Below are 24,980 nucleotides of genomic sequence, written 5' to 3'. Positions count from 1 at the left end.
TCCTATCCAAATCAGTCACCAGCACTTGCTAAGAATGTAGGCAGATGACCTACATCTACAGTTTCTGGCATTACCATTTTGAAAGTCCGTGGATCATTATGTGGCAGCTCATGGAGTCATAAATTTTGATAGTGGAGAAGAGGCTAAGACAGAGCAGAGGAGTGGTATGCCTCAGACTTGCCTGAAAGTCTAAGTACAGCATGACAGAGTGTTTTACTTTCTATTCCCTCTAAAAAGGCAAACAGCATCCCACTCCTCTGTGTCTCTGAACTCCTCAATTACCTTCACTTATCTAAATGTTTGCTTTTCCAGTGCTGGGTGTCCTCGGGGAACACTTTTGTATCGCAATAGATTATAAATTGAAAACCTTGCTGGATTCCAGAGTTATTCAGGTATTTTTCTATGCATAACATTTTTGGGGGGTCTTGCTGACAAATTAGAGGTGGTAGAGGCCAATACAGTAGAGCAATTTAAACATGCTTGGGTTAGGCATATTGATATCCTTCCAAAGAAATAAGGATAAAATATGGTTTGAGGTAACATGTTTAAAAAAGGGGCAGACTAGATAGGCCAAGTGGTTCTTATCTGCCGTCAAATCTTGCGTACAGCTCCTGCAATCCTCAGTTTATACATACAATGTGGTATAAGATGCTTGGGTTCAATCCTGACCTCTTCAGACGAAGGTGTAGGTTTGGTGGAAGAGATTTTTTCTGTAGCTAATGCCACAGTCATTCACTCTCCCTTAGGGAATCTGACACTCCTTTATATAGTGGCTCCAAGACTACTCTTTCAAAACAACTGCAGGTCCTCACGGGTGCTGAAGCAATAACCAGTCACCGTACTCTTCCCAGTGATAAATTTAGTGTTCTAAGTCTGATGAATTGTTCAGCATTGTCTGGTCCAGCTACATACCAACATTGTCCTAAGTTTTCTGGATCCACAGTTGGGTCTATGGCTTTCTCCTTGAAGGTTCAGTCTTGTCAAGTGCAGGCTGCAGCATATATCAACATACATATAAAATTGTACTGTATGTAAAATATGTGCCTTACCCGGGAAACAGCAGTCGCCACTGCAGCACAGGACATAGACTTACAGCACTTTTCCAGTCTATCTTCAGTAAGTCCGCCACCCTACTCCTGTGAAACTAGCCAGCGGCAGTCCAGGACAATCTTATTAACAATAGACAGGATGAGCACTGTAAGCCCTTGGTCATGTCATGTTTGTTGATGTGTGCTGAATGGTTTCTCCTACAGCCCTTGGTCAACACTGTAGCCCAGGAGCAGCAGCCACTGCTTCTCTTGTCTGTTCTCCTGTACAACAACTTGATCTCTTCCTCAAAGTCCACATCGGGGTCCTCTATGTAAAGCCTTTTTTTGTTCCCCAGTGGTTTCATAGACCATTTTTTGTCCTTTGGATGCTCAAGTCATTTCTTTTGAGATTGTCATCCCTTCTACAAGGCTCTTTTCTGGAGCAGGCATCTTTCAATTTTGTGAGGGCCCTGTATTTTGATGGGGCAGTTCTTGAGGTTTCTGTAAAATGGGGTCTCTGTAGTCCTGTCTACTTTCAAAAAGAAAAATGGTCGGCTCCTAGACAGTATTGACCAAGCAGCTTCATTTAACTATTTACTGGCCTTCCTCTATGGCAGTCCTTTCTGCCCATACTATGATTATTTACATTCGGTCAATGGGACCCATCTTGGGTGATTCTGTAGAGTAGCTTGGTTAAAGGGTCACAGGGTCTTCACCTCACACTTTTATTCCTTTTTACGCCTTACAATTTCAATTCAACCTTCAGATGTTCAATTTTCAGGGACATCCGCACTCTTGGGGACAGCTTTTGCATGTCTCAGTGTCCATATGCCCACTAGTGGATAAAAGAAAACAGTATCTACTTATCTGGTTAAATCTTTTTAATTGAGTCCATAGGGGGCACAGGGTGACAACTGTGAAGCACCTTGCTTGCTGGGTTTAGTTCCTATATACCAGTTCTTTTAACACTTTCCTGTGGTTGTGTCTGCATGTGTGCTGGTCTTTTTTCTTCCTCTGCTTCTTGCGCCTGCCATGGCTTGCTAACTTAACTGGCTTGCTGTGGCTAGGCATGGTATAATGGGAGGGAGTATGGGGCTGTTGGGAATTTATTTAACTAATTAGTACCCAGACTCTAACCTCTGCAGTGTTCCTTTGCCCCCTATGGACTTGGAGAAAAGAATCCAGGTAAGAAAATAAATCCTGTTACTTTTTTCTGTGCTGTGTAAATACTGGCTGCATTTGCATGTAACCCATAAAAGTTAGACTTTATTTTTACACTGTAAATTTGATTTCAGTTTCAAATCAGCCCGTCCACAAGGTATATCTCTGCATGTTACATCTGCCCCACCTGCAGTGCATCATGGGCTTACCCAGTTGCTTGCTTTTTTGCTTTACTTACAAACAATAATCAGGGCCATAGTTCAAATATGAAACTTGTGGTACCACCCAATGTCATTGTTTTTTGTAAAGACGTGGACCTAAAATTGTGTGGTCTTGTGATGTAGTGGCTGAAAGTTAAGTAGAAATGGCCATGGATTGGAAATGAACTGGCAATAGCATGTTTGGATCGAGTACATTATGTATTTGCATCCCCATTTTATTTTCTAAATGTTGGGAGGGATACAACATTACCAATTAGTCATTTGTGTAATACAGATTTTGTATTCATCTGTTTTTGCTTGATTTTTCAGTAACAGCCTTTTATAATTTGATATTAATATATACTGCATATAAAATCAAATACAAAAAATACAAAAAAAATAAAGCCAAAATGGATTATTTGAAATGCTAAAAATAAAACTGAGTAAAAAAAAAGAACCATAATGTGGGTTAAAGCATGAAGGTCTGTCATGAAATTGATAATGAATAGGAAACAATTATTTTTATTTTCATGCATATTTCATTTTGTTTTCATGCTCACACAATGCAGAGTTGTTAATAGGCCCTAAAGCTATACACGCATCATTGCTTAATTGGTTAGAACTACTTTTATTGTCTCTCCACCCAGTGCCCTGACAACTGCCACTCCTAGACTGCAGTTAGAAATTAGATACTGAAAGAGAGCTGTCGGGCACAGCTAAGCATCTTAATAATGGATGTAATAAAGACATCCTTATGATGGCTTTATTATGTATCATTTAGACAAAATATGGTGCCCCATCAGTGTTCTATGTTCTGCTCTTATGATAAGTAAGCCCTCACGACTGATAACATCTTAAGGTCATCTTTCCTGTTCACACACATCTTTGTTTTTGGTACTTGTGTATTATCACAGCGCCCATGCAAGCGGATCGCAAGCCATAGTTGCATTCAATGCGATTTATCACACCACCACTAGCCATTTCAGCCCGAAGTGTGGAGAGTGCAGCGAGCCCTGCAAGGGGACGCGGTATGTGTCCTCCCGACCTGTTCATACCCCCACTATCCACGTCGGCGTGGAGTTGATTTTATAAAGTGTAGCGAGCGCAGCGAGCCATCGAGCCCGAAGTGTGGCGAGCGGATGTTGAAAATGAGCCCGGAGTGTGGCGAGGGGACGCGGATTACTTGACATGTATTCCGCGTCCCCTCGCTGGGCTCACTGCGCTTGCCAAGCTTCGGGCTTGTTTAACACATGCGCTCGCCTCGCTGCGCTCGCCACACTTTATAAACTCAACAATTCTCATTTGTAGCTATACACTCACATTCTCACTTGCAGCAAACCTGGACCTCTCTGCAGTATTGGGGATCTGTGAAGATCCTTCTTCCCTTGTCTGTTACTGTAACAGGGATGTGACATCTTCAATGGATATTATCGCCTCTGTGCGTATACGACCCTGCAAACCACACCATCAAGCTACTTGGTTTGTGAACAACATAAGTGAACTCAAAAAAGGTATTCTAGACTTGAAAGACGATGGGATGGAGAAAGACAAAACAGTGAGAGCATAAGTTTAAACTAATCAAACATATTGATGAATATTAGTCAATGATCACCAGCAGGAAGACGGAGTTCCTTTCAAAAGAGATCATAGAAGAAAAAAATAGGCCAGCTCAGCTTTTCCACACAGTGGAGAAGCTTTGCAAACCAGCATGCCTGCATAATAATAATAAGGCACTGTCCCAAACAAGATGCAATGAGTTTGCAAAATTCTTTGCAGTTAAAGGGGGAGGTTCTCTAAACTAAAAATGCGGTAAAAACCCTGTTATCAGCGTTATTACCACAATTTGGGATGCTCTGAACATCCCCTGCCGGGTTACCGTGATGGGGGGCATTGCCAGAAAAAGCCTATAGAAGCCTATGGGTTTGTACCGCAACCCACCGCCTCCCCTCTCACCTGTGTCCGGGCAGCACAGTGCTGTGCAGCCCAGACCTGTGACCTCCTCCTCCCTGCACTGTGATCCTCTTCTGGGTGCAGGGAGGAGGAGAGCCCGGCACAGCAGCAGCAGAAGTACCGGGTAGGGGAGGGAGCCGCCGGGACCCGCTGACTCTCACCGCAAAGAACAGCTCTTAACGCAAGAGCTGTCCTTTGCCATAATTATCACATATGTTAGAGCATATGCGATAATTATGCAGGCGATGGGCGGCGAAGGGGGGGGGGGCTGGGCTGCGGATGTTAGAAAATCCCGCCCAAAGTCTCCACTATCCGGGCTGGAATCCAAACAGTGGCACCAAATAACTGCCAAACTCCCAAACATGCCATGTAAGCTACTTGTCTTCATGTAATAGCTTTGACCAAATAGATGGAAACAGGGCTATTTTGCAGTAGGCTCCAGCAGGAACTGTGGCCCTTATTTTAGTTCACTCTTTCTGACAAAATATTTCTTAGATGGACAAAACCATGTGCACTGCAGGTGAGACATGTGTTACTTGTGCAGAGATAATTAGATTTGGGTGGGGTTTTACACCTGCCTCACCTGCAGTGCACATGGTTTTGTCCATCTAAGAAATATTTTGTCAGAAAGAGTGAACTAGAATAAGGGCCACAGTTCCTGCTGGAGCCTGCTGAAAAATAGCCCTGGATGGAAAAGACATACAGTAGCTGAAATTATCCGACGGTTGCGTCCCGCTACCTGTGGAACTCCTGACTGCATGACAAACTACAGACCAGTTTCAAACCTTCCCTTTTTACGTAAGAATATTGTCAAAGTGGTTGCAACTCAACCTGAAACCCTCCTGTCAAACCTTTTATGATCCATTCCAGTCAGGATTCAGAAGAAGACTTAGCACCGAATAAGCCCTGGTATGTGTGCTGAATGATCTTCTAATGGCAAGAGACAGAGGTGACTGTTTAATCTTAATCCTTCTGGATCTGACAGAGTGTCATCTGGAGTGTACTTATCACCAATGCCACTGTTATGTGGTGTCCCACAGGGTTCTATACCATCTACTATGCTTTCTGCAGTATACATGGTACCACAAGGTGAAATAATCAGATGGCATGGCCTGGTGTACCACTGCTATGCAGACGACACACACCTGTGCAGATGGGGCCGGGCTCTTCTTTGCTGGCGAATAGCCAGAACGTCACCGCTGGCGATCCGCCAGCAGCCCGGCTCGCCATCTGACTGAGACGCGCGTGCATCTCACGCGCACGCACGTCTGTTTCCGTCGGCGGGGCGACGGGAACCCTGTCCGTCTCCACTTCAGGGAGACGGACAGGGCTAGGGGGGGCGCGGGGAGGTGGCGGGGACCCCGTGTGACCGCCGACAAGCCGGCGGTGACCCGGGGGGAAGCGATGGAAGCTCCATCGGAAGGGGACGCGCGTGCATCTCGTGCGCGCGCGTCCCCTTCTCGCTGTACAGATGGCGGGTGGCGGGGTATGGCGGCTGGCAAGGATGAGACCTGCCCCATCTGTACCTGTCTTTTGCTCCAGGTATTGAAAATCCAATAGCAACCCTAAATGGTTCTTTAGCTGAACTCCAGGAGTGGATGAGTGCCAGTTGGCTGCAGTTTAATCCTGATAAAACAGAGGTCATTTATGATAACCCACAGGATATTAACCAACCAGCCCACTCCAGCCACATAACACCCATTCTCTACTCCCTTCACTAGGTACCTGTAAGATGGCGAATCGTTTTTAAGATTGTCTTAATGACTTTCAAAGACCTTCATGACCAGAGCCCAAAGTACTTGAAGCAGCTTGTGATTCCTTACTGCCCATCTCGATTACTGAGAGAAAAATAGTCAAAAAATACACATTCCCTTAGCACTTCTAATAATTATATACATCTCTATAGTCAAGGCCCATATACACTGGGGGACTTTCAGCTCAGTTTACTCATTTGAGCTACTTTCAGCTGGAAAGCTGCTTAGTGTGTACAGGCCAGCGATGAATGGTGAGCACCGATGCTCACTTCCACATTATCGCTGGCCTGGTCACTCATCTGCTTCTGGTATTACCAACAGATGTGATGGAGTGGACGGCTTTCCATTTCCTGCTATGGAATGTTATCTACCCTTGGGAAAATCGCAAAAATGGGCGAAAAACACTCAGTGTGTATGCAATGAGCATTTTTCAGCCCAGCGATTTTTTTCCCCCCATCATCGTTATCCATACACGCTGGGCAAAAATGCCCAGTGTGTATGGACCTTTACATAACATTATTACTCAGTAACAGTGATGACACTAGGGAAGGAAAACACTGCCCTTCTGAACCTTATTCCCTAATGCACCCCTAGAACTACTCCCAACTGCCCAGATTTATTTTGGTAGTACTGTATATTAAAAACTGAGATGGGGTTTCAATGGCAAACATTTTACTTCCCAAGATCCTCCACCTCCCTCGTTCTCTCAAAACTGATAAACATCACCAAATTCTCTGATTATAGATTATAGTTTCATTCAGACAATTGTGTCTGTTTTTATATGAGGTAACGTTGTGTGTTTTGCACATCAAATCACCATACTTATCACCCGGGTTACATCTTGTATGGTTGGCGTGGATGTATTGTCACACCTTGTTGGTGCCTCTTTTACTTCATTTTAATAAATTATATATTTTTATCTATATGTGCTGATTTTCTATTATCTGATGTTTTTTGCTGTCTTTGTCGTGTAGCTTGCAACATTTTACATGTATTTGAAGAGGACAGGAATGGATTGAAGAGCATCCTAGCACTGGCTAAAATTATAGCCACTCCCTTTTCATGGTAGTCATTCCCAATGACAGCATAAGACCTTGATGGCTAACCTTGACACTCCAGATGTTTTTAAACTACACATCCCAGCATGCTCCACATCAGAATTAGCATGGCCAAAATAGCAAAACTGAAGCAGAGCATGCTGGGATGTGTAGTTCAAAAACATCTGGAGTGTCTGGAGTGTCAAGGTTAGCCATCAAGTCCATAAGACATGGCACAGAGTCCAACATATGAATTTTGGCAAAGTTTATGGCGCTTGTTTTGACATGGTACGTGCTCCGGAACACATACAGGGCCTGATACAGAGATGGGTAAAAATGAAATGCTGCATGCAACGAGAAATGTAGTTCCTTTCTATCTCCAGGAGGGGCATGCAACAAATGTCTCAGTAGAAGAGAAGCCTTAAGCATGGCTCCAGGTGACCATCGGTAGTGGTGGCTGCAAGGCCAGTACGTCTGCGTGGGAATATGCAGACCTCCTGGCTCTTCCCTCCCAAAAAATAGGGGTGGTACGCCCCCTTTCTGAAAATGCAGGTTTCCCCAGCCCCCATTCCATCCATTCAACACTGCTGTCTGTTAATCAGGCAGAGGGTAAGTGTAAAGCCCCATGCACATTACCCGATAGTGTAGATGCCTATGGAAAATGTGGGGTGATATATCACAACTCAGCGCTACTTTTGTTGGGACATCAATATGACATGAAAAAATGTAATTAGAAAAAGGAATAAGATGAAAAAATGAAAATAAATGAATACTTCCCCTTTCTCTGAATTCAAGTATACTTCTTATTTTTGATTGAATGATTCTGTCTAGTGTACTCCAAATTAGTTGTCCAGATGTATATAAGAAAAATGGAGAGAAGACAAAAATTCGCTGGTTTTGTATTTGGCGTTATATCTCTCTTTGAAATATTGTATTTTTGAGGTTTGAAATAATGGCGTACCTCACTTACACAATATTAAATTCAGATAATCACATAAAGGTATCTTTTAAATGCATTGGGTGGCGTACCCGTACTCACGGTGCAATGGTGATGTCGACACGTATCAAGGTATCTTTTTCCAGACTCTTGTACCAAAAAATTGTTTATTGGATAAGTACAGGAAAAATAAAAAAAAATTTTCTTAAAATTTGAGGTTGGAGCGTGGCAGGTTCTTAGGGTGACTGGCAATGTTAACAGCAGCGCTTGGTCCGGACAAGACACAGCTGGTATGTTTGCCAGGTACTCTATAGTTCCTACCTTCGGTCCACAACAAAATGGTAAATGAAAAGGTGGTTGCAAGCTTCCTAAACCGACATGTTTCGGGACTCCAAGTCCCTTTTTCAAGGTGGGAGCTTGAACCACATTATACTGATTTATATACCCTCCTCCTGAGGGACTTCCTGTTTCCGGAAGTTTCACTTCCGGTCGTTCCTTCAGATTAAAAATCATATAACAGATATAAGCATTTCACATATAAATACAATGTTCCTCCTGCTGTTATAACGCTATGTAAAAAGATAATTATTGTAAGGAGGACGCTGTACTGTAGCGTCTGAGAAGTACTTAAGTTCTTTCTTTCCGGAAGTCGTCTTCCGCTGTATGGAGCGCACAGCTTGCGTTTCAACTGCCGGATGTCGTCGGCATATCACTATGTAGTGATATGCCGACGACATCCGGCAGTTGAAACGCAAGCTGTGCGCTCCATACAGCGGAAGACGACTTCCGGAAAGAAAGAACTTAAGTACTTCTCAGACGCTACAGTACAGCGTCCTCCTTACAATAATTATCTTTTTACATAGCGTTATAACAGCAGGAGGAACATTGTATTTATATGTGAAATGCTTATATCTGTTATATGATTTTTAATCTGAAGGAACGACCGGAAGTGAAACTTCCGGAAACAGGAAGTCCCTCAGGAGGAGGGTATATAAATCAGTATAATGTGGTTCAAGCTCCCACCTTGAAAAAGGGACTTGGAGTCCCGAAACATGTCGGTTTAGGAAGCTTGCAACCACCTTTTCATTTACCATTTTGTTGTGGACCGAAGGTAGGAACTATAGAGTACCTGGCAAACATACCAGCTGTGTCTTGTCCGGACCAAGCGCTGCTGTTAACATTGCCAGTCACCCTAAGAACCTGCCACGCTCCAACCTCAAATTTTAAGAAATTTTTTTTTTATTTTTCCTGTACTTATCCAATAAACAATTTTTTGGTACAAGAGTCTGGAAAAAGATACCTTGATACGTGTCGACATCACCATTGCACCGTGAGTACGGGTACGCCACCCAATGCATTTAAAAGATACCTTTATGTGATTATCTGAATTTAATATTGTGTAAGTGAGGTACGCCATTATTTCAAACCTCAAAAATACAATATTTCAAAGAGAGATATAACGCCAAATACAAAACCAGCGAATTTTTGTCTTCTCTCCATTTTTCTTATATACATCTGGACAACTAATTTGGAGTACACTACACAGAATCATTCAATCAAAAATAAGAAGTATACTTGAATTCAGAGAAAGGGGAAGTATTCATTTATTTTCATTTTTTCATCTTATTCCTTTTTCTAATTACATTTTTTCATGTCATATTGATGTCCCAACAAAAGTAGCGCTGAGTTGTGATATATCACCCCACATTTTCCAAGTTTATATTTTGGGCCTCAAGGTTGGACCCTATTGATATATCACCAGCTGCAACTTATAGGAGCGCCTGAGATAGTAACCCCGAACCACATAAATTCTGTAGATGCCTATGTTTCAAGAAATGTTTTTTGCACATACTACTGTAAGTGCTTGTGCAAGTGTGCACTCATGAAGGTAACTAGGGCAGTATGAACATTGTAATGGTTAGCATTACTGCCTCTCAGCACTGAGTTGTGTTTTATTCCCAACATAGCCCTAACTGTGTGGAGTTTGTATATTCTCCCTGTACTTGCGTGCGTTTCCTCTGTGTACTCTGGTTTTTTTCCACAATCAAAAATACACTGGTAGGTAAATTTGCTCCCAACAAATGAGTGAAGTGGTTCTTACTGTGGGGGGATGCTCTAACATCCGCGCCCCCTTACCGCCCCCTATCGCCGGCTACCGCATACATAATTATCACATATGCTGTAACATATGCGATAATTATGGCAAAGGATAGCTCTTGCAATAAGAGCTGTCAGGGCCGGTGTAAGGCTTCACAGCACCCTAGGCAAAACTTCAACTTACTGCACCACCCCCCCCCCCTTCCCCCTCTCCCCCATATGGCCACCAATACCTACTTTCGAACCCCTTAAGACATACTGGACAAACATTCTGGAATGTCAGGGAGGCTCCCAAAAAATTGGGTGGTCCTCCTAGCCCCACCTCGGGAAGGTGGGCAAGTCCCCTGCTTTCCCTGGAGGCCCCCTTTGCCACCTACAATATAGTACAATGAGGAGGGGGCAGCAAAGTAGGGAAGTATGCCTCAAGGGAAAGTATGGGGGTACTTAATGTCACCTTTATTAAGTACAACAAGGATCCTCATAGACATCATTAATAGACTTGGTGGTGCCACCCCAGATCCTGGCGCCCTAGGCAGCTGCCTAAAGCTGCCTAATGGTAGAGCCGGCCCTTAGAGCTGTCCTTTGCGGTGAGTCAGCAGGTCCCATCGGGACCCGGCGGCTCCCCCCCTCCCTCCCTTACCCGGCACTGTGCTGCTGCAGTGGGGGGGGGGCTGGCTCTCCTCCTCCCTGCACCTGGAAGAGGATCTTAGTGCAGGAAGGAGGTCACAGCTCTGTGCTGCCCGAACATAGGTGAGGGGGCATCGGTGCTAGGAGGTGGTGGGTCGGTGCGGGGCGTCACGTTAGAAGCCCATAGGCTTCTATGGGGCATCGCCAGATTTTTCTGGCGATGCCTCCCACTGCGATAACCCGGAGGGGGATGCTTAGAGCATCCCAAAATGCGGTAAAACTCCCGATAACAGGGTTTTTACCGCATTTTTAGTTTAGAGAATCTCCCCTTGTATCTGCTATCAAATTCTATGTTTATTACTAGCAAACCAAGTGTAAGTATAGGGACAAATTGCACATACTGTAAGTAAAGGCAATTATATGTATAGGGGGGTGATTCAGGTTGGCTCTATTAGCAGCAAAATTACAGAGAGCTAAAACGACGCCCACCGCTGTGCGAATGTCCGCACTGGCATGCAAATGGGTGTGTACGCTGGCACATCCATTCGCATGTGGGCGTGGAGCAAAATAAAATATTTTGATGGTCGCCGTCCATCAAATAATTTAATTTGACCACTTGCAGATAAGTCAGTCTGAACTGACTTTTATTATCTGCCCTGGAAATGGCCGAACAGGGGGCAGATACGGCAGATACGGACGTCCTGTAAAGCCAGTCGCCTGGACCGCGTATCCTTTGACACACCTGTGTTGGTACAGGGACACCCACTGTTTTTATGGATACACCCATTGTTTTTATGGGCATCCCCATGTGCCAGCCCCTGCCTGCCCACCCCCCGTCTGTAAGAACGCCTCGGCGACTGTGATAGTCGACGAAGGCATTCATACAACGGCCCTGCACATGCGCATGTTCGTCTATACATATGCACAGAGTCGCACCATCGGCCCCCGGAGCGAATACGTTGGGGACCTGTCACTCTTCTGATTGAGACAGTCAGAGGAGGCAAAAAGAAGTGCTGCGGGTGCGGGAGCCACATCTCATTAAGAAAAGAGCCATATGCAGCTCAAGAGCCACAGGTTGGCCACCCCTGCTTTAATACATCCTGCCCTCCTGTTGCATTCATAGCATGTATGTATTAGCACTCTGTACTCTATGCATAAATAATTGTGAAAACATAAACTTGGGACAGTACTTCCAATGAGAGCTGTGCCTTGCATTGTCAGCTCTTCCAGATATATGACTCAGGAGTCATGTGAGCATGTGAAGCATAACCATTGGCTTGGACAAGCCGGGGGAGGGGGGGCACTGGAGAGGAATATTTTGGATCCCTCGCCTGGTATTTTTGCAAGTAGAAGCCCATAGACATTACCGGGTACAAGCTTGACTTTCTTGAGATTGATACATATGGGAATTGCAGGACAACTCCAAAAGCTCTGATATGGAAATGAGTTCAGGAATTAAATTTCACAGTGGACTGCAATGAACCTGATGGGGTGTAAAGAAAAATTTGCAATGTTGTGCTCAGGAAGTGTCAACGCCTGCTGGAACCGATTCGCCATATTCCCATACATTGCATACCAGCACACTGCTCCTATAGATTGCTTCTTTCCCTATAAATTGCTTCTCCAGCGTCATGTTTCCCCTTCCAATTATCACTATAATATCTATATATGAGTTGATTCCTCTCCCATGCACTGTTATATATCATTGTTAGATGTCATATTCCGTATAGCTCTTAAAGTACAACCCTTGTATGCTGCTATGCTACCGCTCTTCCTCCGTGAATGTCACCGGATCCGTGCTGCCGTGACACTGCCGAGTCCCCGGTAGCTGCACCCCGTAACCAGCGCTGCCGCTCAGGCTCAGCATCACAGTACACTGGTGGGCGGTGCGTCGCTGTCAGTCAGAGCAGTGGGCGGGGCGTGCTCGCCGGCATCGGACGCGTTGATAAGCTCGAATCTGTTGTCACTCAGCCACATTGTAGGGGCGTGATTTCGATGGCTGGACCGGCGTAGGGGCGTGGTGCGGCTGTCAGTCAGCGGGAGGGGGCGGGGCGGTGCTGCGCTCAGCTGGTGCAGCCCGTTCACCTGCAGCTCAGAGCGGGGGAGAGACAGGGCGGCAAGCGGCAGCGCCCGGGGGCAGCGGAGCCTCACACCGGGACGGAAAGGACAGCAGGGGACTAACATTCCAGAAACACCGGGTGGTGAGCCGGACACTTGGCCTCTAGGATCCAGGGTCCCTTCTGCCAGCAAGATGCCAGGAGGATCCGGGAGCGCTCTGCTGCTGTTGCTGGCCCTGCCAGGGGCACTGGGGGTAAGTGGGCATAATGTCTTCTTTCATCACTTAGAGTGTGAGCCAGTATTCCCAACTGTGTGCCCCCTGCCTTGGCACCGCTGGCATATGCTCCTCTGTGGATGTGGAGAGTAATAATTGGGCATGAATGAGTGCACCTGTATGAATGGAAAAGGGTGACTTACATGCGGTGTATGATAGTCCTGAACAGACGCAAATGGTTAATCGAGAATGCAATTGCGCCTAGTTATGGGCATGGGGGTGAGGGAATTAGTTGTCTATGTTTATGAATGAAGAGCATCAATTGGCCATGCTACTACAGAGGGCATGGGGGGGGGGGGGGGGGGTACTATGAATACGTCTATGTGAGTGAAATGGGTTTGCTTGGCATTGGGTCAAAAACTGGTATGAGTGTGGTCGGCATTGGCATAGCACTCTGTGGCTGGAAGGGTGAAAGGGGCATGTGCCAGAGTGATGCTAGGCTCCTTGATCTCCATGCCACTATGCTCCCCCTCAGGAGGAAGTTCAGCGTGGGGCACATCTGTGTGTGGGCACTACCCTGCACTGCTTGAATAGTATGTGACCGTCTCACATCTGCAAAACTGGGCAGTGGAGGGCTATGCCTGTAACTTGGAGATGGAGCCTCTGGTCACTCAGATATAGTACAATCACTCTCCCCCAGACTGCTACTAAGGCACCTACTGACTGAAACCAACTGCCGACATCTTGGCATTGATGTATCAATACTGAGCCCTGATTTGTGTGGGTAGTAGTAGTGACAGACTCAACAAAGCACAATCTCCCATCCCTGCTCTCAGCAATAGACTCTGGGGATCTGAGTACCCAGTCATCTGCATTATCTTGCTTCCAGATGCAGTGGTCAGTATTCACAGTAATGTGATACACTGGCACATAGGGCAACTTTTAGGACAATGCTAGTTGCATTCCATGTTTAACCCTTTCAATGCTTAGCTGCTTTTGTAAGTAGGTGGAATGCTGTGCATTGCAGAGGGAGAAGACTGCATATATTCTCTCATTGCAGGTTGTTTATATAATTATATGTTTATTATATGTAATAAACGACTAGCCATCAAATTGCAGACGTGAATAGACTGACCAGTTGCACAGAAGCCTCTATGCAGGACAATGGGAGAGAATGACAGCAGAGGAATGCCTTACAGATCTGCTTTCCCAAGGACTGAATGCAGAAAACCTCCGGCTTGGAATCCTCTGCAGATTTCTCAGCCACTGAATGGGGTGACAGTAATAAAGATGCAGTGTTACCACTGACACAAACATTTCTGTGCTTTGCAAAGTGTCACTGATGCTGCTTGGTCTCTTTACAACACACATGTCCTGTGACCTGCAGTGATGCTTGCCACGAACATAATATTTTATTTCCCTACTATGATAACTGGTGACACAAAATGTTTTGTCGCCCAAGCACAAAGCTGTGTGGTATATGAGGGATGAAAAAAAAAAAAGCAAAAGACTTCATTGACTGATAGCTGTACGTCCTGCAAATGTTCTGTATCAGATTCCCCCTTTCGCTAGGCTGCACAGATCTCTCCTCATTGGAATTTTAAATTACAGTTTTCCTCTCTGCTGAAATCCTTGCTTTCTGTTCTTCTTTGGTTCAGTGACCTGAGCCGGCTGAGCCACTGGTACTACAGGATAACAGCCTCCAGCCTGTCCTTTCTTTCATAAAAAAAAAATAGCTTGTTGAGATCCAAAATAAAAAATTGCTCTATGCAAAAATGAATATATATATATATATATATATATATATATATATATATAATTAAGTACACCAAAGCAAAAGACCTGGAACCATTCCATTTGTAATCTGATTCATTAACTGTTTGTTAACCTGTCGCCAGCATTTTTTGTACTACAACTCCTGATAACAGACTGCATACTGGGGCTTTTTGATAAGATGCATAAAAAGATAAGCGTGGTCTTTCACTAAAGGAGTAAAAAAGTTCTGGAGACTGTGCTATCTGGAGTAGAGAACATTAGAAATGGAAATCTAAAACTTCCTATATAATTATCCTTCTTTGTGACATGTATATTTGTTTTTTTAGTGAAGTCAAAATGGTAAATCCAACTTAGACTTTTACAAACTATAATAGAACTGAAATAAGTGAATTACACTATACACTATACCTTAATCTGCATGCATTACTTTCAACAGTATGCAGTATACAACCTGGACATAACTAGACTGTCATAGTAGTAGGGAATATATATACTGCAGCTGCTGTTGCAGGTGTGTTATCTGTAATTTATTCATTGGTAGGTGAGATAAATGTGCATCAAGTTTTGTTTTTGGGATTTCTTTGCGGTCTCTGTACTGTAGGTACATATGCTCATTCCTAACCCTCCAATTGTTCTACTTCAACTCTTGGCCAGAACCATAAATGAAAGTTTACCTGGAAGGCTTGTGAAACACTAGTCTACCCAATACCTGTCTTATATTTGCATCACACTGACAAATCTGCAGTCTCTTCCTCCATAACTATAGTGTACATGGTAAGGTATTGAAACCTTCAATAGAACCAGCATTTGTAGTTCCGTTCTTGTATGGTTACAGATCACAGATTACTTTGGTGTCTTTAGACGGTCACCACTGTCCTTTCTGTCACTAGCAATTGGCCATTTGTAAAATACTGCTAATTATTGCTATATCCAACCCCTCTCCAGATTGGACAATATTACTTAGTATATGGGTGCAGCTTAAAATAAATGTTAGTTTGTTTTTCTGATGACTGTTGAAAAAAACCTATTGTATATAGTATTTTCAGCTGGATTTTACCAGCTGGCAAAGTGATTGTTGTTAGTAATGAAATAAAAGGCTGCAAAGAGACATTTTCTGAATACATTGTACCATTCTGTAATTCTGGCACTTAGATGTTTTTTTCATGACATGATGGAGAAAGATTAATAAATGAAGTCAATTTATTTGTGCTTACTATTCATTTTAGATTGGTTCCGCATGACATCCTTTTCATGTCAAAACAGTTGAGTCCTCAGGTAGCCCTCTTTCCAGAGATAGTAGCAGTCTCCAACTTTCAGCATCAAACAGCTAGGCATTGGTGATCTTCGTGTGATAAACTGTCAGATATAGGCTCCTCTATTTGATAACATGAATAAACCCATATACAACATTTTGGACAAACTGTGGATCTTTTGCTGTACTTCAAGTCCAGCGGAATATACTGAAGATTCCAAATTCTAATTTGCATATATGAATTAAGAAGGAGGGGCCTAAGTAATAAATCTTATCTGTAAGTTTAGCTTCTTGAAGCAGTAGTTTATGTCCTGCGCTCATAAATTAGAAAATGGATTTTGCTGGCTGAATTCTTATGATCTTAGCAAATCTATTCCTGGTTTTTAATATGTAGCTTGCAAAGCAACCGCACCAAAATCCTGGTGTTTTTAACGCTTCTTAACATTAAACATATCACCAACTCACCAAGCCTAGTTTTTTTTTTCTTTTTGCAATGTTCCAACTCATATTAAGAGTTTCATAGTTATCCGCATTATCTCTTAGAGTGGTTCTCTCTAGAACCACGATTGTGACTTTTCCAACCCTACTCTTATGCACCCAGACAGTTACAATGTGGAAAATTCTGTGTTATAAGTGCGTGCTAACATGAATTTCGCTTTAATGTCCTCTGACAGCTTTTGAATCGCATTATTTCTGTCCCTAAATAATAGAGTTTTTGAATTGCAGTATATTTTTCCCCCTAAATAGGAGCGCGGAGGCTGTTATAGCTAATCAGGGTCATTATACTCTTCGCTGTCTGCGGCTACATATTCCATCCCGAAAGACAGATTGAGAACGGCTACCAAGGAGATATAATCTGAACAAATACGAGTTTCATGTGAAACTTTGTAAAATGAAATGTCCGCTATTTCTCTGGAAAAGAACCATATATTTAACTCTCCAGCCTCTGAGTGGCAGCGGATACGCACTGTCTGCTTTTCAGAAGTTAATGCACTCACATTTCCTGTAATTGGAATATTTCCTCTGAATATTGCCATATGCCAAGGAATCAGAATGTCGCATCAGATTGATTGCATATAATACACAGATCTGTCATATTGTGCGTTCTTGTTGTATATTGAAGTGCTGTGCAGCAGTGAGTGATACATTTGTTATAGATCAGAATCACAGTCCAGTTGCACAGTAGCATTTCTTTAGTTCTTTATTCTGTATATACATCTCAGTGTTTGTTGTGCATCTATGGCTTGCTAGTGCACAGTATCACTTCCATTAAACAGTAATTAGGTTTATATAGTACGTCTTTCGTGATCTGTAAGCTGGATTTCATCTAGTTTTTGTTCCTATTTTGTTACAGTACAGCTACATAGGGGCTTTACTTATTTCTGCAATTCTGTAGGCAGGATGCAAATCTCAGTATCTGTTATTTATTCAGTTTTAGCAGACGAAAGCATACTGTAGAGTACAACTACTCCTATTTGGTAATTTTATCTGCCATTCTGTATGTAACTCTTATATGCCTGTATGGGTGAGCAGTACTTTTCTTGTTATTTATGGCGTAAGTAAATCCCATTACTCATTCATATTTCATATGCAAAATAAGTTAACCTTTAAGCACTATGGGTATTTAAAATGCACTTGGCTTTTGTGATGATGTAAGGCTTTACTACCACCTGAAATCTAGTGCATGGACCACCTGCTGTAACACTCCTGTAGAAGGCACACTGTATTGTTGTCAGTTACACATGTGTGCCATCTCTGTTGTACGCACTAACAAACTGTTGTGGTGCTTTACCTATAGGCACACACTGGGAATGTTACCGCACGGCACAGCTGCACACCAGGCTTTTCTGAGGAAGGTTACACAGCTCTCGTATCACCAAATATCAAGGAGGGACAGAGACTACTGAAAGGTAAGTGTGAGACAGCCAAACCCTTTTAGTGTCAAGAACCTTGTTACCCATGAGTCTGATGACTTCACCTGTATTCTCGCCTGTGTTCATGAACAATTTATGGAATGAATTTCTATTAGGGATGATTCACACTGTGTGTCTTATTTTTTCTGGCAGAATGTATTTCTTAAGGGAGCAGTTTAAACATTGCCCTATACAAATCTTCCACAATGCTTCCCGTGTCTGTAGCATCTCGTCTCTCCGCTAGCATTTAATATCCTCTTCTTGTACGTTTAATTCTGGAGGGGACTGGAGCGGTTGCTAAAATCTACTTGCTGATATCTTACATCTATGGGTGTTGACGGAGTATCATTGGAATAGCTAATTTATGGGTTAAATTGCTGCTAAAAATGAATGTTTCAAATGTACATGCCTGCCACTGATTCTAGACATAATTTAACATGGTGTAAATATTGACAATTACATATTTGTTGCCATTCTTCTGATGAAAGCAGATATTTGAACGTTTAGTATGTCTGAGCATATGTGCGTTGTTCTGTTGAACTGGCTGGTGGGGTTTGGAGATATCGCTCAGACTTATTGTGCACATCAGCCAGTCTGTTTTCTTTCTGTGGTATATGTAATTCACACATTAGCATTATTCATTTCATGTACCAATAAACGCCTCTCTTCACTCCTCATGCTGTGATGTCACTGCATACAGTGCAAGAATCAGCTCTGAGGATTAATGGGCTGGTTTTTTTTTTATTGTTTGTCTACGGAGAGAGAGTGAACATATGTTTTAGCAAATGGACATATTCTCAGAGGACCTGCATGCTGAGATCAGTATTTTTTAATACATTAATCTGCAAGCGTTTTCTACCTCCAGTATCATCTTCTTACTGACGTGCTAAAGTGGAACTGTTACCTACACACAGCCGAGGCTAAACAATTGTAGTTTGAATTGATATATTCAGGGTATCGAATAATTAAGGGAAAGTATCTTCAATGAGGCATCAGAGAGGCACAAAACACAAAGACTTCCTATGCTGCATTCTCCTGAATATCAGTTCAACCTAAAAAATGGCTGTGTGCTGGGCCTACCTTGAAGAATGATTTTTATAAAGCAGTCATGCTGTAGTATACATGGCTCATCTTTCATTCAATACAACCCTGCAGAATGGATTTCTCAATTAGTTTATGACTCTGGAGACTGCATGACTTTGAACATGCTTGGGAAACTATCAGGACTCTAACTGATGCAGAACTACATTTCCCATGTTGCTCAGCTTGTGGCTCGAGTGATGAAAGGTGGCTCATCAATGATTTACAGAGACCCTTGGTTTACTGCAGACTTGCAGATTCTCGCGGTCCTTTACAGCTGTTGTTCCAGTTCAGTGCTGTGCTTATACCTCAGAGGATTTAATACAAAATTAAAGTGTCATATGTACAAGACAAAACTCTTTGAGAAATGACATTGTAATTATTGCCAGTACGTTGTTCTTGCACAGTTGAGGTAGTGAGAGACTGCAACTCGAATGATTTTGGAGCAGAAGTAAAGTCTTAATCGTATTCCAACAAAGTGGTTTGTTCACGTGTGCATTGAGATTAGTTGACACAATTTAGTTATGCATGTATGTATCCATTCCTTTCTCTTTTTGCAGCTATCATCTAGTCTCCCTCCATTTAACCATTCCTACAGGGAGATTTGTCAGGCTTCCAAAGAGTGGAGAAGTGGACATGTACAGAAATTGCCCATAGCAACCAATGACCAATCAGCTTGTTGGTAGCCTTTATTAATTACATTCTATAAAAGTACTGTATATAGGTAGATAGTGATTGATTGCTATGAGCAAATTGCCTACTTCTTCACACTGTTGTTTTCATCCTGTATGCATTTCCATGATCAGCTTTTGGAGTTATTTTATTTTACTTTGTTAGGATTTTACCCACAATTCCATTTCCTGTTATTAAGGTTCTACTAGACAGCGTCCATGTTATCAGATTCCTAATCATTAGGTTCCGCAAACTAGCTTTTTTGGTTCTAAAACATCACAAATAAGTTGACATTCAACTTTGGCGATTCCATCTGGTTGCTGTCTTAAACCAGTAATAGCAGAAAACTTGTCTCGTCCAGTTCCGCAGGCTATAATCCTTCTAATTATGCTTAACAGATCATCTTGCATTAATTTTATATGCTATATTTCACCAATAGATGGATTATATAAATGGTTTAAAAAGTGAAATTTCACAATGCTAAATGGCCTTAAAAAGCTGTTTATTTACTGCATAAAGATGTGAACTGATTCATGTAAAATCATGGATGAGATTTAATAGGATGAGAGATTCAGAAATCGAGAGATTTGGAAAGAAATCTCCAGTTTTTTTAAAAGCGGCAATCATTTACACGGCAATACCAGTTTGATTTTGAAGTGTAAATGATTGCCGCTTTAAAAAACCTGGATATTTCTCACCAAATCTCTCACTTCCTGAATCTCTCATCCTATTAAATCTCACCCTATGTGTTGTAACGTTGCCACCTGCTTTTCAGTATATGAACGCTTACATGTGAATATGCACTGGAACACAGCCAGGAAGGTTAGAACTGTAGAATATCAATGTCAACATAAAACATTTTTTAACCAAAAATAATAAAATCACTGGACACGTATAGTCCCCCCCCCCCCCCCCCCAAAAAAAGCACTAAAACGATACATGTTAATGAGTTATTTATACCCAAATGTGGAATAGGATGCACCAGAACCGTACACAATCATGTATAATAGACAGTAGCAATGAAGAAAGGTAAATAAATCTGCAAACTGTCATGTGGCTAGCTAGCGTTGGTGATCGCCATCCTCATTAGTGTATATCTGCACCAGCCCCCAGGCACTCTCAAATGACACTGCTTGTGACTGGTGTTCATGATTCATGTTATGGTGTGTTCACACGGTGCAAAATGGACGCTAATCGATTTTGGCTTATTATTGCTATCGCACAGTGTACTTTTTTCAGTGGCTTTTCAGGTTTCACCAACAAGTCAGCGATAACCTGCCTTTTGGATTTTGCTGCGTATCAAAATGAGGTAAAAATCCTGATAACGGGGTTTTTTTTACCACGTTTTGGTTTTAGAGAATCTCCCCCCTTGTCCCTGCATTGCGTTAGAAGTAATCGCATTAGGGGGTCAATTCATTTTTGTTTTGTACCTTACAGCGCTACTATCTGCTGACCACACAAGTGCAGAGACCATTGTTGGGGAAGGTTCTTGCAGGTTTTTGCAGACTGTAGCCCATAGACTACAGTGGGTAATGCCATCCCCAGATGTGTGGAATTTATAGTGCACATATTTCAAACCATAGATTGTAAGCTTGCAAGCAGGGCCCTCTTACCTCTGTCAGTGTGTTACTAACCAGTTTATTTTATCACTGTTTCCAATTGTAAAGCGCAACAGAATATGCTTTGCTATATGATAAACTGTAAATAAATAAAATAAATACAGACTCCTATATATGAGTGACTGGGCATTAAAAATAGATTGTTTAAGGATAGTAACTACAATTACAAACGTTTAGATTACTGTAGTCTCATTGCTGAAATAAGATTTTTCCCCTGATTGGTAATATAAAGTGATTCATTTAACAGGCATTATTTTAATGTGACCACCAGGGGAGCTGTTGCATTGGAGTATGTGGCTATTGTTTCATTCCACTTGTCTTTTTAACACAAATATGTAGATAAATAAGTGACTTAAGACTCCTACCGCACTTTTTGCTGCAAACCTAAGATCAATACACTAAACCATGTTAATCTACAGAGTGTATTTTATCATTCTAGATATGTGTCTAAATCATTGTTTGCAATGAAATATGTTCATTTTCACTGTGGTCATTTTTACTATGAGAAGTAGGAAGATATGTTATATACGTGTATCATGATTGTGCACTGAATTGGAGTATACAATTTAATTAACCCCTCTCGCTCATGCAATAACATGTCTAGATTGCTTGGAATAGGAGGTTGCCCCCTGTGCACTGTTATAAACCCCTGCAGTGATAGCAGGCATTACTATCCCCTAATACCCAAGGGAGGAATATGGCAGGCAATTACTGTCACACTGCAGGATAAACAGCTCCACTTTTCAATATGTGTTTTTACTGGGCAAGCTGCTTTTAGCCTCTTGTGGACTATAGCATACCTCCTGGATGTAAGAACCATTAATTTGCACAACTAATTTAAGAAGTAAATGATAATACAAGTAAGTAAGAGAGCCCTTGAAATATAGCGGCAAATATTTGAAAGAGAATAGTTTAATAAATTTGTTTTCTATCAGTGCTAATTTTGCCATAACAGATACAATCACAGCGGACTAAGGAAAATACTAGTCAGAAATATATACAGATACAGCATATACGGTACTTGTTTCCTAGCACGGCCACAACGATTTAGATCGTTGTGGTCGTAAGATAAAAAATCGGATCGATCGCATCGCATGCGATTTGGTCGCATACGATGCGACCGATCCGACCGACCGATTTTTCACCCGATTTTTTTATTTTTTTCACCAGATTATTTTTAATTGCCCCCCCAAATGTTACTAAGTGGGCTAGACCCCACGATAGACGTCAACCCGAAGCGTGGCGAGCGCAGCGAGCCCGCGAGGGGCGGCGGTGCGCGTCCTCCGACCTTTTCATTCCCCTACTATCCACTAGGGCGTGGAGTGAGAATAGAATAGTGTGGCGAGCGCAGCGAGCCACCGAGCCCGAAGCGTGGCGAGCGCAGCGAGCCCCGCGAGGGGACGCGTATAACTTCACCGGTATACGCGTCCCCTCGCGGGGCTCGCTGCGCTCGCCACGCTTCGGGCTCGGTGGCTCGCTGCGCTCGCCACACTATTCTATTCTCACTCCACGCCCTAGTGGATAGTAGGGGAATGAAAAGGTCGTAGGACGCGCACCGCCGCCCCTCGCGGGCTCGCTGCGCTCGCCACGCTTCGGGTTGACGTCTATCGTGGGGTCATGGCGGGCACATAAAAAATGTGAAATGGGTCATATTGGCCCATTTCACCTTTTTTATCATTTTTCCCTATGTGAGATGGACTTAATCAAGTCCATCTCATCTTGTGCCATTATAATGGCACAAGACCGACAAGATCCTCCCGATTTCAATGTTAAAAGATTTTTTAACATTGAAGTCTATGGAAAAATCGGGTCAATCGGTCGGTCGCATCGCGGCCGATTTTAATTGGTCGCGACCGACCGATTGACCCGATTTCTGTCAATCAAAGTCAAAAAAGTGTCAAAAATCGGCCACATCGTGAGGATCGTGTCCCTTAATTAAGAGCCACGATCACTCACGATTGTGGCCGTTCTAGGAAACAAGTACCGCATATACATTTCACTGTTTTTTTTTTTTTTGTATCTTTGTGACTATTTTGAAGTACAGTATTTAACCTCAAAACATATGCATAGCTCCAAACATCGAGAAGCTTATGCAGAGTTAAAGCCTCATACAAACTAAGCAATTTGGTCCTTATGCGCGATACCGTTTAGTGTGTATGAACAATATCGTCAACGATCAGTGGTGGTCTTTACCTATGGGCTGCAGCCCTGCAGACCCCCCCCCCCCCCCCCCAGGTAAAATCCACCACTGTAGTGAAGCCAGATGCAGACTGTGACTGGCGGTGACTTCCTATTGGAAGTCCACCCTGCCAGTCACCAAGGCAGTCCCATTGGGAGGTGTTCCCTCCCTCCGGGACACCTTTCTGTGGACTGCCATGCAAAATCCCCAATTGCGCATGTGCAGCACCTATATCGGTACTGCGCACGTGTTGTTCCCGGTACCTCTTGGTACGTGTTGGTCATCTCTATTATACTGGCACCGAGACCATGATTCCCTTCTATGGGCTGCTGCTGAAGTAAGCAACATGCTTATCCTTGTACTAAGTAGCAGAGGAGTAGTGTGCGGTCAGGAATTGGGTCCCTCTGTGTTTGGCTGCTGGCTGTGTACTGTCTCCAGGGTTCTCGCTAATGCCTGTAGGATTAATGCCGCTGCTTCCTCCGCCAGTGTCAGCGAGGGGCAGATGTTCGCTGATGTCTGAGGGCAACGCAAGTGGCTCCTAGTGGATTTATGGCATGAGGAACGCTGATGACGATGCAGACGGAACCTGAAGTGACGCAACCTGGTTCAGCTCCACAGGAATGGGAGACTTCTTCCTCTTCTTACACCATTACTAATATTATTTTCAAGTACCCCCAACCGGTCTGCAGCGAACCTCCAGGGGTACACATACTCCAGGTTGGGAACCACTGAACTGTAAGATCCTTGATTGCCTGCAGGTGAAGGGTCCCATTAACTAATATCGTTCAGTGTGTATGCATTTTATTGTTTGCCCAGCAGCACAGCCGATATAGTTAACTATATAAGTGGTGCGGTTAATCTGCAAGTGTGTTTGGGCCTTAAGACCAAATCTCTAAATCAATGGGGTATCTATAATGGGTGCAGTATGTGCATGGGTTGAGGGGGCTCTACACAGCACACAATGCACCCATTTCATTATACTTTCCTCTCCGTAGTCCCACATCGGCTAGTGCTCGGGACAGAAATTACCAGTAGACGTTGCTGCGGCCATTTTCGTGGTGATTTGCAAAGAAACAAAGCCATGTTCCTGGAGATTTGTGCATGCACAGTAGTATCTGGGGCAACGGAATATGCAGAGCTATATAAGAAACTGTAAAGACTGTGGCACAAAACCGGAGTCTAATGCGCTACCAGAAAAGAGTGGGTCCGAACGGAACCTGCACTCTGGCCCTCCCCTTCCCTTAACCACACTGTAACAATTGTATTTATTGTTTCTGTGTAACAGGAAAAGCCTGCCTTATTTTAGCATGAACCAGTAGCAAATAAATGCTGGCCAGGTTTCCTTTTACAATGAAAAGTAGAGTTCAGCTAAGGCATGCCACAATCTCTCTGTACTTTTTCGAACTGCTTATTGCACTCACTCAAT

At 43.2% G+C, this 24,980-nt stretch overlaps 1 protein-coding gene across 2 annotated transcripts in view; it reads left to right on the top strand.

The window, feature by feature from the left end:
- Positions 1-12,852: 12,852 nt before the first annotated feature.
- Positions 12,853-24,980, top strand: part of CDH4 (cadherin 4) — a 724,604-nt gene continuing 712,476 nt past the window's right edge. The window contains exons 1-2 of one of the 2 annotated variants that reach the window (XM_083146826.1): positions 12,853-13,102; positions 17,890-18,001. In XM_083146826.1, coding sequence (XP_083002952.1) covers positions 13,043-13,102; positions 17,890-18,001 — 172 coding nt within the window. In that variant the 5' untranslated portion in view covers positions 12,853-13,042. The remainder of the gene's footprint in view (positions 13,103-17,889; positions 18,002-24,980) is intronic. The other variant, XM_083146825.1, reaches the window with a different exon arrangement.

This window comes from Crinia signifera, chromosome 6 (genome assembly GCF_055691185.1).
Source record: "Crinia signifera chromosome 6, ASM5569118v1, whole genome shotgun sequence".
In the NCBI taxonomy this organism is placed as follows: Eukaryota; Metazoa; Chordata; class Amphibia; order Anura; family Myobatrachidae; genus Crinia; species Crinia signifera.
This window is presented reverse-complemented; position numbering and strand designations above follow the sequence as displayed.